We start from the raw sequence: 18,897 nt of genomic DNA on the forward strand, positions 1-18,897 counted from the left end.
TCTCCTCATATGTCAGTCCTTGCATCCCGGGAAACAGTCTGGTGAACCTTCGCTGCACTCCCTCAATAGCAAGAACATCCTTCCTCAGATTAGGAGACCAAAACTTGAACACATTATTCCAGGTGAGGCCTCACCAAGGCCCTGTACAACTGCATTAAGACCTCCCTGCTCCTATGCTCAAATCCTCCAGCTATGAAGGCCAACATACCATTTGCCTTCTTCACTGCCTGCTGTACCTGTATGCCAACTTTCAATGACTGATGAACCATGACACCCAGGTCTCGTTGCACCTCCCCTTTTCCTAATCTGCCGCCATTCAGCTAATATTCTGCCTTCGTGTTTTTGCCACCAAAGTGGATAACCTCACATTTATCCACATTATACTGCTTCTGCCATGCATTTGCCCAGTCACCTAAACTGTCCAAGTCACCCTGCAGTCTCTTAGCATCCTCCTCACAGCTCACACCGCCACCCAGCTTAGTGTTATCTGCAAACGTGGAGATATTACACTCAATTCCTTCATCTAAATCATTGATGTATATTGTAAATAGCTGGGGTCCCAGCACTGAGCCCTGCGGCACCCCACTAGTCACTGCCTGCCATTCTGAAAAGGACCCGTTTATCCCGACTCTCTGCTTCCTGTCTGCCAACCAGTTCTCTATCCATATCAATACATTACCCCCAATACCATGTGCTTTGATTTTGCACAGCAATCTCTTGTGTGGGAACTTGTCAAAAGCCTGTTGAAAGTCCAAATACACCACATCCACTGGTTCTCCCTTGTCCACTCTACTAGTTACATCCTCAAAAAACTCGAGAAGATTTGTCAAGCATGATTTCCCTTTCATAAATCCATGCTGACTTGGACTGATCCCGTCACTGCTTTCCAAATGCGCTGCTATTTCATCTTTAATAATTGATTCCAACATTTTCCCCACTACTGATGTCAGGCTAACCAGTCTATAATTCCCCGTTCAAGAACAGACTGTCATTACCTGTGCCTGTAGCTTGCTGTCTGGTATCACGGCCACAATCAGCAAGTCACAGTGTCAAGGATTGAGGGCACGATCTAAAAATTAGAACTAGGCTATTCGAGAAAGGAAGCACTTTTTCCACACAAATGTTATCTGAAACTCGCTTCCTCCCCGGCCCCCCCAAAGACTGTGACTGCAGAGTCAATTAACATTTTCAAGACTGAGATCAATCGATTTTTGTTGCGTAAGAGTATCAAAGGGATATGTAGCAAAGGCGAGTAAATGGAGGTGAGGTGCAGATCAGCCATGATCAGAATGATTGGCAGAACAGGCTCGAGGGGCTGCATGGCCTGTTCCTCTGTCCTGTTCCTATTCCTATGTTTCCATATTGCCATAGGACCGGGGGAAGAATATGAAACCTAAATTAGCATTCTGCCGTTTGTGCCAGGCCATTAGTACATATATTGCACCACATAGGAACAGGAGGAGGCCATTGAGCCCCTCGAGCCCATTCTGCCATTCAGTGAGATCCTGGCTGATCTGCGACCTACCTCCACATACCCGCCTTTGCCCCACATCCCCTAATACCTTTGGTTAACAGAAAACTATCAATCTCAGATATAAAATTAACAATTGATCGAGCATCAATTGCTGTTTGCGGAGGAAAATTACAAAATTCTATCACCCTTTGTGTGTTGAAGTGTTTCCTAATTTCACTCCTGAAAGGTCTGGCTCTAATTTTCAGACTGTGCCCCCTAGTCCTAGACTCCCCAACCAGTGGGAATAGTTTCTCTCTATCTACCCTCTCTCTTCCCCTTAATATCCTGAAAACTTTGATCATATCACCCCTTAATCTTCTAAATTCGAGGGAATAGTTTGTGTAATATCTCCTCGTAACTTAACCCTCAGAGTCCAGGTATCACTCTGGTAAACCTACGCTGCACTCCCTCCAAGGCCAAGATATCCTCCCTAAGATGAGGTGCCCAGAACTGATGACTCGGCCTCAATGTTTCTGGCCATGCCTCAGCAGGGTGTTTGTCCTGTGCCAGCAATTTGTGGGTTGATGACCAGCGCCTCTGCTACTGTCAATCCGGCTCCAAGAATGGACCTTCTCTCCACCTCCGTTAACCCACACACTGAATTCTCTCTGACATATTCCTCAGGTGGAAGAGCCAGCCATGCTGTCGGATAACGAAGACGCAGTCGATTGTCGGCAATGGACGCAGCACCACCTCGCTGCGGCTGACATCCGGATGCCACCCTCCATGGCCCTGACCCCACCTCAGGGAGAGTTTGATTCTGACTGCATGGATGTGAACGTGCGAGGCCCAGGTACTTGTCCCGTCGGATCCCTAACCGCACCGATCCGAGCACAGGCTTATTCCAGTAGAGAGGAGCTTCCGAGGGGTGTGCCGGTGAAATGAGTGTCGTGGCAGAAAACCATACAGACCCAAAGTTTCCAATTGTCATTTCCAGGTTCACCTCCCATCCTTTGGTTATATGGCAGCATTGGCCAACGTCTCGGTTGGCTGCATGCTTGTCTGTCTAGAGATGTTATGTGACACGGAGGCCGATGTGGAACTCACACCAGTTGGGGGGTGGGGGGTTTGGGGGTGAGTGTGGAGGGGGAGGGTTGCTCTAAGAGTTGCATGCTTGAGCTACGGAGAGTTGAGAGCATGAGGACCACTGGGTGGCGATCAAGAGCAGTAAAGGTGGCTGTGTTCCTATTCCCTGCCCTCCCTAGCCCCAGAGCACTGATGCTAACTATAGCAGCACCATTACTACACAGGGTGCGATCACTCTGTACAGACCATGGATAAAACCTTGGATATTCTGCTCTGTATCACCAAGGAACTTCTTTATACAAAGAGTGGTTAGAATGTGGAGCTTGCATGAGTATTTGAGACGAATAGCATAGATGTCTTTAAGGGGAAGCTAAATAAACACACTTTAAAACTTGTTCCTGGGATGTGGATGTCACTGACAAGGCCGGCATTTATTGCCCTAATTGCCCTCGAGAAGGTGGTGGAAAGCCGCTGCCTTGAACAGTAGAGGGCAGTTAAGAGTTAACCACATTGCTGTGGATCTGGAGTCACATATAGGCCAGACTGGGTAAGGGCGACAGATTTCCTTCCCTAAAGGACATTAGTGAACCAGATGGGTTTTTACAACAATCTGGTAGTTTCATGGTCACCATTACTGATACTAGCTTTTTATTCCATATTTATTTAATTAATGGAATTTAAATTCCCAAGCTTGGGATTTGAACTCACATCTCCAGATCATTAGTCCAGGCCCCTGGGTACATGAGGGTGAAAGGAATAGAAGGACAGAATCATAAACGTTTACAGCACGCAAGGAGGCCATTTTGGCCCATCGTGTCCGCGCCGGTCAACAAGAAGCTACCCAGCCTAATCCCACTTTCCAGCTCTCGGTCCGTAGCCCTGTAGGTTACGGCACTTCAGGTGCACATCTAAGTACTTTTTAAATGTGGTGAGGGTTTCTGCCTCTACCACCCTTTCAGGCAGTGAGTTCCAGACCCCCACTACCCTCTGGGTGGAGAAATTTCCCCTCAAATCCCCTCTAAACCTTCTACCAATTACTTTAAATTTATACCCCCTGGTTGTTGACCCCTCTGCTAAGGGAAATGGGTCCTTCCTATCCACTATATCTATAATTTTATACACCTCAGTGAGGTCTCCCCTCAGCCTCCTCTGTTCAATGAAAAAAAATCCAGCCGATCCAATCTGTCCTCATAGCTAAGATTCTGCACTCCAGGCAACATCCTCGTTAATATCCTCTGTACCCTCTCCAGTGCACTCACGCCCTTCCTGTAATGTGGTGACCAGAACTGCACGCAGTACTCTAGCTGTGGCCAAACTAGTGTTTTATACAGTTCAAGCATAACCCCCCTGCTCTTGTATTCTATGCCTCAGCTAATCAAGGCAAGCATTCGGTATGCCTTCTTAACCACCTTATCTACCTGGCCTGCTACCTTCAGGGATCTGTGAACATGCACTCCAGTTTGTTCCTCTACACTTCTCAGTATCCTACCATTGTTGATGGGATGAGATGTGTGGAGCATAAACACCGGCATAGACCAGTTGAGACGAAAGGCCTGTTTCTGTGCTGTGTATTCTGCCTAAACTGGAGTTGGCTGTGTGAACATCACAGAAGTACCACTTATATTAAATTCATCATCATAGGCATTCCCTCGGAATCAAGGAAGACTTGCTTCCACTCTTAAAATGAATCCTTAGGTTGCTGAACAGTCCAATACGAGAGCCACAGACTCTGTCACAGATGGGACAGACAGTCGTTGAGGGAAGGGGTGGGTGGGACTGGTTTGCCGCACGCTCCTTCCGCTGCCTGCGCTTGGTTTCTGCATACTCTCGGCGATGAGACTCGAGGTGCTCAGCGCCCTCCCGGATGCACTTCCTCCATTTAGGGCGAACTGGTCTTTGGCCAGGGACTCCCAGGTGTCGGTGGGGATGTTGCACTTTATCAGGGAGGCTCTGAGCGTGTCCTTGTAACGTTTCCTCTGCCCACCTTTGGCTCATTTGCCGTGAAGGAGTTCCGAGTAGAGCGCTTGCTTTGGGAGTCTCATGTCTGGCATGCGGACAATGCGGCCTGCCCAGCGGAGCTGATCGAGTGTGGTCAGTGCTTCGATGCTGGGGATGTTGGCCTGGTCGAGGACGCTAACGTTGGTGCGTCTGTCCTCCCAGGGGGTTTGTAAGATCTTGCGGAGGCATCGTTGGTGGTATTTCCCCAGCGACTTGAGGTGTCACATATATTAAATTACGAATCAGGTGTGAACCAATGTGTGTGTTGTGTGTTTAGACGGTTTCACCCCGCTGATGCTGGCCTCGTACTGTGGCGGAGGACTAGACACGGGCCTGACCGAGGAAGAGGAGCAGGAGGACTCGTCGGCCAACATCATCTCGGACCTCATCTACCAGGGAGCCAACCTGTGCGCGCAGACGGACCGGACTGGAGAGACCGCCCTCCACCTGGCCGCCCGCTACGCGCGGGCAGATGCCGCCAAGCGCCTCCTCGACGCTGGCGCCGATGCCAACGCCCAGGACAACACTGGACGCACCCCGCTCCATGCTGCAGTCGCTGCTGATGCTCAAGGAGTATTCCAGGTAACGTCGTGGAAAGATACCTAGCGGCTCGGTGACACTGGCGATGGCTGGTGTTTCGGTGGCCGCCTAGCGTTTGAAAGAAAAGATAAACTTGCATTTACATAGCGCCTTTCACAACCTCGGGACTTCCCAAAGCGCTTTACAGATCATTTCTCATTTCTCGTCTGCAAGGCAGCATTTCGTATCTGCTAACCAATGTGTTGTAATTTAAAAAAAATAGGCAAATTAGCAACAGCCCTGAACTAATGATTGATCCAGGATTAGAGGAGAAAATTATAGAGTGTGGGGAAAGAGCAGTGTGGTGGGACTAATTGAATCGCTCTTTCAAAGAGCCAGCAGAGGCACGATGGGCCGAATGGACCGGCACTGTAAGATTCTGTGATTCCATGCCCGGCAACCACTTGAATCTTTTTATGCTCCTGTTTAAATGCTTGGGAACAGTTACTCCAATCTAGAACATTGTCCTTGCTAAAGTCTGCTTCTAAACACTGTCTCATTCACTCCGGGACCTGATAACAGCCCACCGGACACGGAGTTAATTATTACCCTGCAGCTCCCAGGCCAAGTCACTGAATCGCACGGTCAGTAATCACTCCGCTCGGGGCCCGCTGATGATATACAGCTTGCTGGCAGTCGGTGCTCACACTGATTGCTTGCTGACAACACCACATTCCCAAAGCCCGACTGCAATCACCCCATGAACAGGCATCATCATAGGCAGTCCCTCGGAATCGAGGAAGACTTGCTTCCACTCTAAAAGTGAGCCCTTAGGTGGCTGAACAGCCCAATACGAGAGCCACAGTCCCTGTCACAGGTGGGACAGACAGTGGTTGAGGGAAGGGGTGGGTGGGACTGGTTTGCCGCACGCTCCTTCCGCTGCCTGCGCTTGATTTCTGCACGCTCTCGGCGATGAGACTCGAGGTGCTCAGCGCCCTCCCGGATGCACTTCCTCCACTTAGGGCATTCTTTGGCCAGGGACTCCCAGGTGTTGGTGGGGATGTTGCACTTTATCAGGGAGGCTTTGAGGGTGTCCCTGTAACGTTTTCTCTGCTCACCTGGGGCTCGTTTGCCGTGAAGGAGTTCCGAGTAGAGCGCTTGCTTTAGGAGTCTCGAGTCTGGCATGCGGACAACCAGCCATATACAGGCAGCGAGGGTTGAATGATGGGTAGGCAGCAACAAATCTCGCGAGCTGTGTTTGAATCAACAGAAACTCTTGATTAGATCCCCCTACATAACTCTCCCCCACATATGAATTATTCTGTATATTAATCATAGGAATGGAGTAGACCATTCAGCCCCTCGAGCTTGTTCCACAGGCTCAGTAGATTAATCATAATCTAATCGATTAGATTCCAGTCTGTAATTCACTCGGTGGTATGCATTATTCTATATATTAATCATCTGAACCGCTCGATTAAATGTCAGCCTGAAAATCACCCCATGTGTGCATTACTCTGTGATCGTGAAGAGCCATAGAACGATGTCACTAAGACCAAAGGTGGTTTTTGTGTAAATTATTGCTTAGCTTGTCGACTTTGAAAGTTTAGCTTTAAAGAAAGAAAGATCTGCATTTATATAGCGCCTTTCACGACCACCGGACGTCTCAAAGCGCTTTACAGCCAATGAAGTACTTTTGGAGTGTAGTCACTGTTGTAATGTGGGAAACGCGGCAGCCAATTTGCGCACAGCAAGCTCCACAAACAGCAATGTTGAATGTTGATTGAAGGATAAATATTGGCCCCAGGACACCGTGGATAATTCCCCTGCTCTCCTTCAAAATAGTGCCGTGGATATTTTACGTCCACCCGAGAGAGCAGACGGGGCTTCGGTTTAACGTCTCATCTGAAAGACGGCACCTCCGACAATACAGCCCTCCCTCAGCACTGCCCCTCCGGCAGTGCGGCGCTCCCTCAGCACTGCCCCTCCGGCAGTGCGGCGCTCCCTCAGCACTGCCCCTCCGGCAGTGCGGCGCTCCCTCAGCACTGCCCCTCCGGCAGTGCGGCGCTCCCTCAGCACTGCCCCTCCGGCAGTGCGGCGCTCCCTCAGCACTGCCCCTCCGGCAGTGCGGCGCACCCTCAGCACTGCCCCTCCGACAGTGCGCCGCTCCCTCAGCACTGCCCCTCCGACAGTGCGCCGCTCCCTCAGCACTGCCCCTCCGACAGTGCGGCGCTCCCTCAGCACTGCCCCTCCGACAGTGCGGCGCTCCCTCAGAACTGCACTGGAAGTGTCAGCCTTGATTAGATGCTCAGGTTCCTGGAGTGGGACTTGAACCCACAACCTTCTGACTTAGAGGCGAGAGTGCCACCCACTGAGCCACAGCTGTCTCTATAAAGCAGATGCACCAAACGTGAACTCCGTATTGTTCCCTCTCCACCAGATCCTGATAAGAAATCGAGCCACGGACCTGGATGGGCGAATGGTCGACGGTTCCACTGCCCTGATTCTCGCTGCCCGACTTGCTGTGGAGGGAATGGTCGAGGAACTAATAGCATGCCATGCTGATGTCAACGCAGTCGATGAGATAGGTATGTTCGAGGCTGCTGGGGTTGGACACAAATTCAGCGACTCAACCTATAATCTAGGCCATTGAGACAAATGTCTAACAACATCAACAGCAAGTTACATTTATACAGATCCTTTTATGTAGATAAAATGTCCCAAGGCGCTTCACAGGAGCGAGGTCAGACTAAATTTGACACTGAGCCGCATAACATTGGAGTCTCAAGGAATCAAGGGATATGGAGATCAGGCGGGAAAGTAGAGTGGAGGTCGCTGAGCTTCCATGGCGGAGCAGGCTCGAGGGGCCGTAGAGCCTACTCCTGCTCCTATTTCTTATGTTCTGATAAGGAGATACTGGGACAGGTGACCAAAAGCTTGGGCAAAGAGGTAGGTTTGAAAGAGCAACTTAAAGTGGGAGAGAGAGGCAGAGAGCTTCAGGGGAGCGAATTCCGGATCTTAGGACCTAGGCAACTGGAGGCACGGCCGCCAATGGTGGAGCAAAGAAAATCTGGGATGGACAAGAGTTCAGAATTGGAGGAGCGCAGAGTTCTTGTAGGGTTGGAGCAAGTTCCAGAGATATGGAGGGGCGAGGCCATGGAAGGATTTGAACGCAATAGTGAGAATGTTAAAATCGAGGCGATGTCGGACGGGGTGCCAGTGTTGGTCAGCGAGCACAAGGGTGAGGGTTGAGCAGAACTTGGTGCGAGTTAGCATGCGAGCAGTCGAGGTTTGAATGAGCTCATGTTCATGGAGGGTGACTGGGCAGGAGAGTATCCTGACCTGTTTCTGACGTGGTCACGTGCGCTCTCGCAGCCGTGGTTCTTCCGGCCGGACTATTGTAAGTGACTCTACTATCTTATCCGGATGTTTAGGTAAATCAGCCTTGCACTGGGCTGCAGCAGTGAACAATGTTGATGCCACTCTGGTCTTGCTGAAGAACGGAGCCAACAAGGACATGCAGGACACTAAGGTAAGGAAAATAATGTGTTACGCCCCATATCAGAGAGACAATGTAAATTCTTCATGAATAGATAGTTTGGCATTGAATTATCCAACTCGATTCCAGTACGTGGAAGGGAAGGCAACCTACTGCCAGTCTCTGCTAGTGCCAGTCTAACCACCTGCCCGGGCGTGCGTGAGAATGGCCAAGTGGTGACTCGTGTGTGTGTGTGTGTGTGTGTGTGTGTGTGTGTGTGTGTGTGTGTGTGTGTGTGTATAATATATATATATATTTTCTATTTACAAATGTCCAGTCTCTGATTCTTCCCCTTAATCGTCGAGCGGCTCGTCAGGAAATCGTGGGCACTTAGCTCAGTTGTTTCTTTTTAAAGTTGAGATGTGGGTGACGTTGGCTGGGCCGCATTTATTGTCCATTCCTAGTCTCACTCAGAAGATGGGTCCCTTGAGTGGCCCCCTAAGCCTCTCGCAGGGCATTCGGTTGCGAGATAGACCAAGATGAGGAGGAGTGGTGGGGTCTCTTCCCTTCCCCCTTCCTTCTCCGACACTAGTGATCCAGTCGGGGCTTTAGTTTTTTTACAACTATCGTGACTGCTTTAATGATCAGTTTTATTCCTGGTGCCAGGCAACAACTGACCCGATTTATTGACTTCAGTTTCATAACTTGCCATGGTTGGATTACGAACTCACGACCTGTGGGTTCCTAGTCCAATCAACACTACACTAGCGTTTCCCGTTATGCTGCATTTTAGGAACAGGTGGAGGCCCATTTAGCCCCTCGAGCCTGTCAGTCAGATCATGGGTGATCTGTATCTTAACTCCATCTACCCACCTTGGTTCCGTAACCCTTAATACACTTGCCTATCAAAAATCTATCTATCCATCAGTTTTGGAATGTTCAATTGACCCTCGAACACAGAGTTCCAGATTTCCACGGCCCTTTGTGTGAAATCTGGTCCTGACATCACCCCTGAGTGGTCCCAGCTCTCATTTTAAGGTTATGCCATCTTGTTCTGGACCCCCCCCCCCCCCACCACACCTGAGGAAATGGTTTCTCCCTATCTACACTATCAAATCCTTTAATCATCTTGAACAACTCAGTTAGATCACCCCTTAATCTTCTATACTCCAGGGAATACATAGTAAGAAATAGGAGCAGGAGTCGGCCATTCGGCCCCTCGAGCCTGCTCCGCCATTCAATAAGATCATGGCTGATCTGATCTTGGCCTCAACTCCACTTCCCTGCCCACTACCCATAACTCTTGACTCCCTTATCATTTCAAAAATCCATCTATCTCTGCCTTGAATATGTTTTCAATGACCCAGCCTCCACAGCTCTCTGGGGTAGAGAATTCCAAAGATTCACGCCCCTCAGAGAAGAAATTCCTCCTCATCTCAGTTTTAAATGGGCAACCCCTTATTCTGAAACTCTGCCCCCTAGTTCTAGATTCCCCCTCGAGGGGAAACATCCTCTCAGCATCTACCCTGTCGAGCCCCCTCAGAATCTTGTACGTTTCAATAAGAATACAAGCCTCGTCTATGCAACCCGCCCTTGTAATTTAACCCATTGAGCCCCGGTATTCTGACAACTGCAGGAATACTCTGTGTATGTCTCTGTGTTGAAGCAATGCGATCCCCTCACACTCTTCCTTACGATAAGAAAATCTATATTTTTCAGGAGGAGACGCCGCTCTTCCTGGCTGCCCGGGAAGGAAGCTTTGAGGCGGCAAAGATGTTGTTGGATCACTTTGCCAACCGAGACATCACGGATCACATGGACCGGTTGCCGCGGGACATTGCGCAGGAGCGAATGCATCACGACATTGTGCAGCTACTAGACGAGTACAATGCTGTGCGGAGCCCCCAGGGGCCAGGCGGTCACATGGGCGGCCATTCCATGTCCCCCCTCATGTGCCCGCCCAACGGTTACATGACCAGCTTGAAGCAAACGCCCCAGGGAAAGAAAGCGAGGCGGCCGAGCTCAAAGACCTCCGGCTCCGGGAACAACAGCAATTTGGCCAAGGATTTGAAGGAAGCGAAAGCGAGGAACAAGAAGCTGAGTTTGGATTGTCAAGCGTCCCTCATGGAGAGCTCGGTGACGTTATCGCCAGTAGACTCATTGGATTCGCCGCGTGCCTACATCACCAACCCCACATCCCCGGTCACGACGGCCTCCGGAATCCTGCACCCTGCTGGCTCTTTGTCCGTGCTGGCCACCCCTCCGGTGAATGGTATCCTGGAAGGCCCCTTCACCGTCTCCTTGGCCCGACTCGGCGACCTTGGAGACATCGCTGCTCAGAACACTGCCATTTTGTCCATGAACCACATGCAGCCTCGCCTCTCGATGTCGCAAGTCCCGGGCCAGCCCAACTGCCTTCTGAATGCCAGCGGCCTGGGTCTGAACGTGGGCATGGTCAGCCCCATCACCGCCGTGCCCTTTGAGTGGCAAGCGAGGATTCCCGGCTCGCAGTGCAACTCTGTAATCAACATTGTGCAGCAGTCGGCCGGTGCCCACGCCAACATGCGCCAGCAAAGCCAGGCCCTGCAGCACGGCTTGGTGCTGCAGAGCCACATGTCCATGGGCACCGGGCCTCAGATGCTCAGCCAGCAGAGTCCGATCAAGCCCCAGAATCCAGCCGAGCAGCAGACAATTTCGCAAGCTCCCCCGGGGCAGCAGCGGTGCCCCCCTCCCGCCAACGGCCTCTCCATCCAGCAGAGCCTGCTGCGGGGCGAGATGGGGCGGATACCCGACCGCTGCAACCAGTCCATCTCCCCGCAGGAGGCCCCGCCCCCGCAGGCCAACGGGCCGCCGTTCTTCAAGCAGCACAGCAACGCCGCCACCGAAGACTACCTGACTCCCTCTTCGAAGCACAGCTACACGTCGGGGCATGACAACACGCCCAAGCATTACCTCCACCTGAAGAATGAGCACCCCTACCTGACCCCGTCACCCGAGTCCCCCGAACAGTGGTCCAGTCCGTCTCCACATTCCATGTCTGATTGGTCAGACTCTACCCCCAGCCCGGCCATAATTGGACACCAAGCCCAAATGCAGCACATGACTGAGCAAGCCACCAAAATGCAAGTTTTTGCGTAAAATACGTCATTCGTTCTTTTTTTTAAAAAAAAAAGAAAAGTCTCTCTAGGATATTAGGACCTGGGCTATGATTATTTTTGTTGCTATTCCTCCTGTCATTATCTTAAAGAGACGGTCATGAAGGGGTCGGCTCTGCAGTAACGCCGGCTGCATCTACAATGGAGTCGTCTTTTTGGTTTCGAATTTCAAAGAAAATATTTTTTTTCCTTTTAAAAAAAAAAAAAAAAAAAATTGGCTGAGAAGAAAAATTTCTGATTTATTCCTGTCTCGCTGTGGTCACTGCCTGCACCATACGTGTTTGTGAATCGCCGGTTGGAAAACGGTGCAGTCTGTTACATTTTTGTTGTCCTCATGCGGCATCTCTTCAAATCGGCCTCACTGCGCGTTGCGAAGCCCTTCCTTCCTATACACCTCCCCCCGCGATGCTGGACTTTCACACGCCTTCTGCTGGTTTGACCGGCGCCCGTCACTCTCGGGCAACCTTTGTTACTCTAGTTTTGCCAGGTTTGTTGTCCGGGATTGCCACTACCCACCCGAAAAGGACCCCGAGAAAAATACCTCAGAAGAATATCGGGTGAGAGGACTCGAGACGCCACATTTGCTACTGTCTTTCCCGAATTAAGGGGCATCCCCCCACACTCTATTAACGTAGCTGTTACAGTAAGCTCAGTTCCTTCTCTCTCGAACTCAAAACATTACCCGAAGGCTTTCTAATGAACTGCAATCAGTAACCATTCCCGAATAACCGGCTGAAAAGAATCCCTGAGGTGATTGTGTTTCAGGCAACGCACGAAAGCTGAGAAAACTGTCCAACCGTTGAAGCCTCAAGTTGTAGGGACACATCCCATCATTTCATTATATATAATGTAATTAATGTGAGAGGTTTTAATGTGACTTCTTTCTCTCATATTCTGTTTTTTTTTTTATCCTCTATAAGCTTTTCTAAAACTCACTGCCATTGGAAATTGCGATACTGCCAAGAGTGTCATTGTGCGATTATTTAACTGTTTCAAGTGCAAAGGAATGCTGTTATTTTTTTTGTTTTTACTGTCAAGTTCTTCCAGTGTAAGGAAGGAGGCCTGCGTGACTTTTCCAAGGCTTGTCCAGAATATAGACAGTGTTGCAGGAAGACCAGAGCGTAGAACAAAGCACGGCCTCCAAAACCAACCCGCTCCAAGCGGAGCACTGCAGGACGGGGCCCACTCAAGCACCACGCTCTCGAATTGCCCAGTGTGTCATCGGTTCAGTCCTCGGCTTACTTCAGAGAGTCCACATACTGTTCAGGCCTCAAAATGTCAGACACTTTCAGAAGTCACGGTTACCTCTCCTGTGTCCCAGAGCTCTCTGCGTATTTTTAATTGTGACGGTTCTTTTTTCTTTAAACAAAAAAGAGAAATGTCAACTATTCTATACTTTATAATTCAGTGTAATTTTTTTTAAGACGGTGGGGTTGATATTGCTTGCTAGAGAAGGTGACTGATTAGTGCAGCTTGAAAATATAAAGCCTATTAAAATTAGCCCACTGACTGAACATTGAGCTGCTAAACCAGCTGTGTTTAGTGGGAGTGAATCTAGAGGCTCGGTGAAGATCTGAGATTTGGCTGAACTTCAGCGATCAGAAGGACCTATTCTGGACACTTGCTTGATTGGAGCAGGAACTTCGAAACGGGCTGTACCACTGCTGCCCCAGACGGAGGCTTTGAAACTGCCCCAGCCAGACGAATCTAAGTCCCATCGATATCTAGCTCAGTTCAGATTTCTGGAGTCTTGCTAAGCAGCTTGCCCAGGTGAGCCCGGTGGTGGGTGCTACAACAGCTAACACCTGAACGCACCTGTTTGTTTTTTTTTAAAAGTTCTACATTTAATAATCTAATACAATTAGCAATGGGCTTACCGAGATCCAATCTTAATTTGAAGTGGAGGATCACCCTTGAACCTAATGATGCTCAGTGTTGAGAACCAGTGTTCAATCTCTCTGCCAGTTCTGCATCTCTGTCGCCCTCCTGCCAGTCACACCAAGAGTCAGCGTCACTCCAGCGATATCAAGTGCCACAAGACTCTCACAAGTAGCCTTGGGCACAGAGGGATTGCTGCATCTGGTGGAGGCAGTCGATATAGCAATTCACCAACTCTGCCCACAAGTACCCGTCAGAAAGAAAGTACAGGTGCCTTGCGATTGTTGAAGGAGCTTTTGAGCCAAAAGTGTTTGGTCAAGAAGAGTGTCTCATGGAACCAGCCATTCCAAGCCTGCGTACGCGATAGATGAGGCTCTAATTTTTGATGAAGTTGTACTAGAGAACATTGCTTTTTCTTTGGCGGATTAGTATTTTTCTTCTTTTCCCGCCCCTCGCCCACTGTCCTGTCTCCGCATTGTCCCACAACGGGACTGTCCCAAAGGATTAGCAGAGGGGTCAACAACCAGGGGCCATAGATTTAAAGTAATTGGGGGGAGGTTTAGAGGAGATTTGAGGGGAAATTTCTTCATCCAGAGGGCGGTGGGGGTCTGGAACTCACTGCCTGAAAGGGTAGTAGAGGCAGAAACCCTCACCACATTTAAAAAGTACTTGGATGTGCACCTGAAGTGCCGTAACCTGCAGGGCTACGGACTCAGAGCGGGAAAGTGGGATTAGGCTGGATAGCCTCTTGTTGGCTGGCGCGGACAAAATGGCCTCCATCCGTGCTGTAAACTTCTACGGTTCTATGGTTACCACCTCGAAGTTGGGCGCATACGCGATCCACATCAAACCCGGTCTGTCGCAATTCAGCTAGGATTGCCACTCTGGTTGGATGTATTCCAGGAGGTTTCATCACATGACCTTCAACCACCCCGCCATTCTGCTCTGCCATTGGGCACCCAACATGCCCATCCTCACAATGCACTGCCTTTCACACCAATTGGAAAACCCTTTGTTACCCGGTTGGATGAATCTTTGACTGTTGGTCAAACAGCCGTTTTCAAATCTCGGAGATGTTTTTAAAGTGAAAACCGGGGGGGAAAAAAAACCACGATTTGTTTTTAAACGTCCCGATGGTTTTATCTCCCGGGTTTGCTTGCTGCAGTGTCCTGGAGATCAGGAGACGCCAGTCAATCCTGGAGGGTTGGTAACCCAAAGTTCAGCACTGGTGACTCTTGTACTCAGTGCAAGAAGACGTAAAAAGTCACGAACTGCAACATCGCAGCATCAACCCCCCAAATTAAAGAAACCTGAGCCCTGGCAGCAGCAGGAATGGGGTTGAAGTCAGTTGACTGTAAGGCGCTTGACTGGAGAGAACTTGTTTCCCTGTACTGCCATCCCTCACCTCCAAGGGCAACTGGACCTATCCAGTATTAATTTACTGACAAAATCAACTTGAGTTTCATAGCGTTCAATATAACTGCCCACAGCCAAAAGCAAAACCCATAATAACCCACAAGGTTCACTGCAAAAATTTAATGGATTTGCCATGGTTGCTAGCGACAACCCAATAATAAAAATGATAAATTACTTGTTGGACGCACGCAGAAAGACTGACTAGCGGGGACAAGGTTTATCGGAAAGTGAGATTCAGGCAGTTTGCGCTGGCTTAGTCTGCTTTAATCTTGAGCGCTTGTTGGATAAGCAAGGATAAAATCTTCTTCCACCCCACCCTCCCCTCCCTGCATCTGGGGGGTTGAGGAGAGGGGAATATTCGCAACCTATACTTTGGCCGCTGCTTGGCATGAGTTGAGAACCAAGAGACACCTCATTGAGTCCAGAGCCACTCTTTAGCAGCCGGAATTGCGAGGTTTGGAGTCAGAAAGCTTACTTTGAGAGAATTCGATCCAAAGTGCTGAACCTGAGAATCCGACAGGTGCACTCTGCCCCCTTCCGAGTATTTTGGCTTTGGAGGGGTGAGGGGGTCAATCCCCCGATTGGTAGGCGGAAGTTCTACCTCTCCTGCCTTAGGCTTGTTTCAAGTCTTTGATTCATCAGATCAAACGTTTCCATCTCCGAACAATTATCCCTGCCCAAGAGTAACCATGATAGTATTACCTGTTTATCTACAAATAGGGAGAAGGAGGGGTCACTACTTGCCTTTTGCCAGATCCCATAGATCTGCTCTGCTGTTGGTCAAGATTCACTGAAAACCATAACCGCTACATGACTGAGTAGGAAGAGGATGGAAACGAACCTTGTATATTTTTTAAGAAACAGATCTTTTATGTCCACTTTTTATTCTATAAATTGCCACGCAGCCCGCTTCCAATGGTTTGGACAGGCTGTTGGGGTGGCACAGAGTGAGTGGGGGGGTGGGGGTGAGGGGGGAGGGTTGCGGGGGAGATGGGTGTCGAGCCCGGAGAAGGAATTGAGTTTCATATGGCAAGCTCTTGAGTGGGGGGGGGGATTGCGGGTCAGATGGTGCGCAGAGTGGGGGGGGGAGGGAGTGGAGATACAGGTGACAAGCGCGCGGGGGTCGGGGGGGGCGTGTGGGAAGTGGGGTACAGATGGCGGGTCCTGGGAGGGAAGCGGAATATGGGGGGTGTGGGGGGAGTGAGAGGTGGACGGGGGGGGGACCCCATTTGCTTCTCTGTTTCCGCTGAGGGTGGATTACACAAGGTAACGCTGATTTAAAAATCACGCATGAACTAAATAGAGGGCCCACATTGCTCATGAACATGAGAGAGCACCTGTTGGCTGGTTTATTTCCTGCCTTTGTGGGGACTGAATTTATGAGGGACCTATATATATATTTTATATATTTTTTTCTCAGCATTCTTGGTCAACAGACGAGGCTCAAACAAAACGGTAGAATGTACATTTAAAGCATTAATTGATCTTTTTTTTAAAAAAACTGTAAATAAATCAAATTGAAGAACAAAAAAAAAACATTTACTCATTTCAAAAGTATTTGTTGTTTGAAATGTTTTATGTACTCAAAAAAAAAAGTTCTATTTCCTATTAGTCTTGTATCACACAGAAACATGGCCAACGTACTTGGTTGTTTATTCTTAGAAGGACTCTTTCTAGGCATTTTATAATATTTCAAGCCTTTTTACAAAAATGTAGCTTTAATCTGTACAGAAAAGTATTTTAAGTCACATCTTTTGTATGCAGAAAGTACAGGTTGTGAGATAAATATACTTCCAAATAAAGCTGTAGGAAACTACACATTGCGGCTCTCAAGTATCTTATTTACAATGGAAGTACTCACTGAGGCCCAGGCAGTTATTTTACAGTGAATCACAGGTTTGTAAATTCAAGAATATGACCAGACAGAAACATAATTTCAGTGCAAGAAGACATCTTTGAATTGGATCGTTGATTAATGCAAGTGGAGCCAATATTTTCCAAATGTCGGACTTTTTGTTCAGAAAATGCACGATTTCTGGTGATGAATGTTTTGAGGTGGGTCATTTATTATGTCCTTTTTTATTGCTCACAGTACAGAACCCCTTCAAAGCTGAAAAGAGCAGAACAGAATGCATTTATCATCCTTGGTGTCAGCTGTGGCCCAGTGGGTAGCACACTGGCCTCTGAGTCAGAAGGTTGTGGGTTCCAGTCCCACTCCAGAGACTTGAGCACAAAAATCTAGGCTGACACTCCCAGTGCAGTGCTGAGGGAGTGCTGCACTGTCGGAGGTGGTGTCTTTCAGATGAAACTTTAAACCGAGGCCCCGTCTGCCCTCTCAGGTGGCACTATTTCAAAGAAGAGCAGGGGAGTTATCCCCGGTCTCCTGGGTCAAAACTTATCCCTCAATCAACATAACAAAAACAGATTATCAGGTCATTATCACATTGCTGTTTGTGGGAGCTTGCTGTGCACAAGTTGGTTGTTGTGTTACCCACATTACAACAATGACTACACTCCAAAATTACTTCATTGCCTGTAAAGTGGTCGTGAAAGGCGCTATATAAATGCAAGTCTTTCATTCTTATCATTAGCCACAGTGTATATTTGACAGAATAATATGAAAAGTTAGGGAGACTGTTTCACACCACATCTGTATAACATGTTCAACGTATTTCCTTTCCCGTTGTGAATTCTTGTGCCTACATTTAGAAAGAAAATTTCCTATGTAAACCTGTCACGCTGTACTTACACCCTTCTGCCACAGTGCCAACTAGGGAGCATGTTTTGTATCTTTTAATTAAATGGCATGTTTTTTGCATATGAAGAACTGATGTAAAATATTAATGTATATTGCAACAGGCTGGAAACTGTCAAATGAAAGGTGGAAGTCTCATTGGGGGAGGTGCCCTTGAAACCACTCCAGAAACTATATTTTTGCTCGATGTGAGGTATTCACATTTTTTAAATCGCCAAACCGCCACTGGCTGGATCAAATTCCACCCCGCATCTTTCTGGGACTCACTAGAGGCAATGGGACCACTTGAAGACAAAAAGATTCCAATTTAATGACCCGAAATTTGCCTCCGATCCGAAAACATTTTTTAAAAGCACCTGGTGTCACAGAACTGTTCCAGCCCGGGAGGAGGCCATTCGGCCCGTCGAGCCCATGCCTGCTCTTTGCAAAAGCACTTCAGCCAGTCCCACTCCCCCGCCCTTTCCCCGTAACCCTGCACATTCTTTGTCCTTCAGGCACTTATCCAACTCCCTTTTGAAAGCCACAATTGAGTCTGCCTCCACCATCCTCTCAGGCAGCATATTCCAGATCCTAACCACTTGCTGCGTATTTTTGTTTCTTGTGTTGCTTTTGGTTCTTCTGCCGATCACCTTATATCTGTGCCCTTTGGTTCTCGACCCTTCTGCCAATGGGAGCAGCTTCTCTCTATCTATCCTATCCAGACCCCTCATGATTTTGAACACCTCGATCAAGTCTTCCCCTCAACCCTCTCCGCCCCAAGCAGAACATCCCCAGCATCTCCAGTCTATCCACGCAATTGAAGTCCCTCGTCCCTGGACTTGCTCCCGTAGATCTCCTCTGCACCCTCAAGGCTTTGGCATCCCAGCTATTTCTTTAAAGCAATTCTCAAAGTGTTGGAGTCCAGAGTCTGTGGGTTCTGGGCCTCCCGGCGTACGCCTGTGAAAAGGCCCACGGATCCCAGGGATGCAGGTGCTTCGGAAGCGTCCTTGGGATCACGTGGGCCAGGCCAACCAATTAGAAATTAGGGAAATTCCTCATAAGCTAATGGCGATTCTATTTACACATAAGCTGATGAGAAATCCCCAAATAAATCTCAATTCTAATAAAAATAAATATTTCCACATTCAAAATTAATTAAAAGTCCCTTTGATTAAGCATT

At 48.9% G+C, this 18,897-nt stretch overlaps 1 protein-coding gene across 1 annotated transcript in view; it reads left to right on the forward strand.

The window, feature by feature from the left end:
- Positions 1–15,930, forward strand: part of notch3 (notch receptor 3) — a 182,123-nt gene extending 166,193 nt beyond the window's left edge. The window contains exons 30-34 of the mRNA XM_070867215.1: positions 2,138–2,306; positions 4,815–5,119; positions 7,497–7,644; positions 8,491–8,588; positions 10,254–15,930. Coding sequence (XP_070723316.1) covers positions 2,138–2,306; positions 4,815–5,119; positions 7,497–7,644; positions 8,491–8,588; positions 10,254–11,672 — 2,139 coding nt within the window. The 3' untranslated portion in view covers positions 11,673–15,930. The remainder of the gene's footprint in view (positions 1–2,137; positions 2,307–4,814; positions 5,120–7,496; positions 7,645–8,490; positions 8,589–10,253) is intronic.
- The last annotated feature ends 2,967 nt before the right edge of the window (positions 15,931–18,897 follow it).

Source organism: Pristiophorus japonicus, chromosome 24 (assembly GCF_044704955.1).
Source record: "Pristiophorus japonicus isolate sPriJap1 chromosome 24, sPriJap1.hap1, whole genome shotgun sequence".
In the NCBI taxonomy this organism is placed as follows: Eukaryota; Metazoa; Chordata; class Chondrichthyes; family Pristiophoridae; genus Pristiophorus; species Pristiophorus japonicus.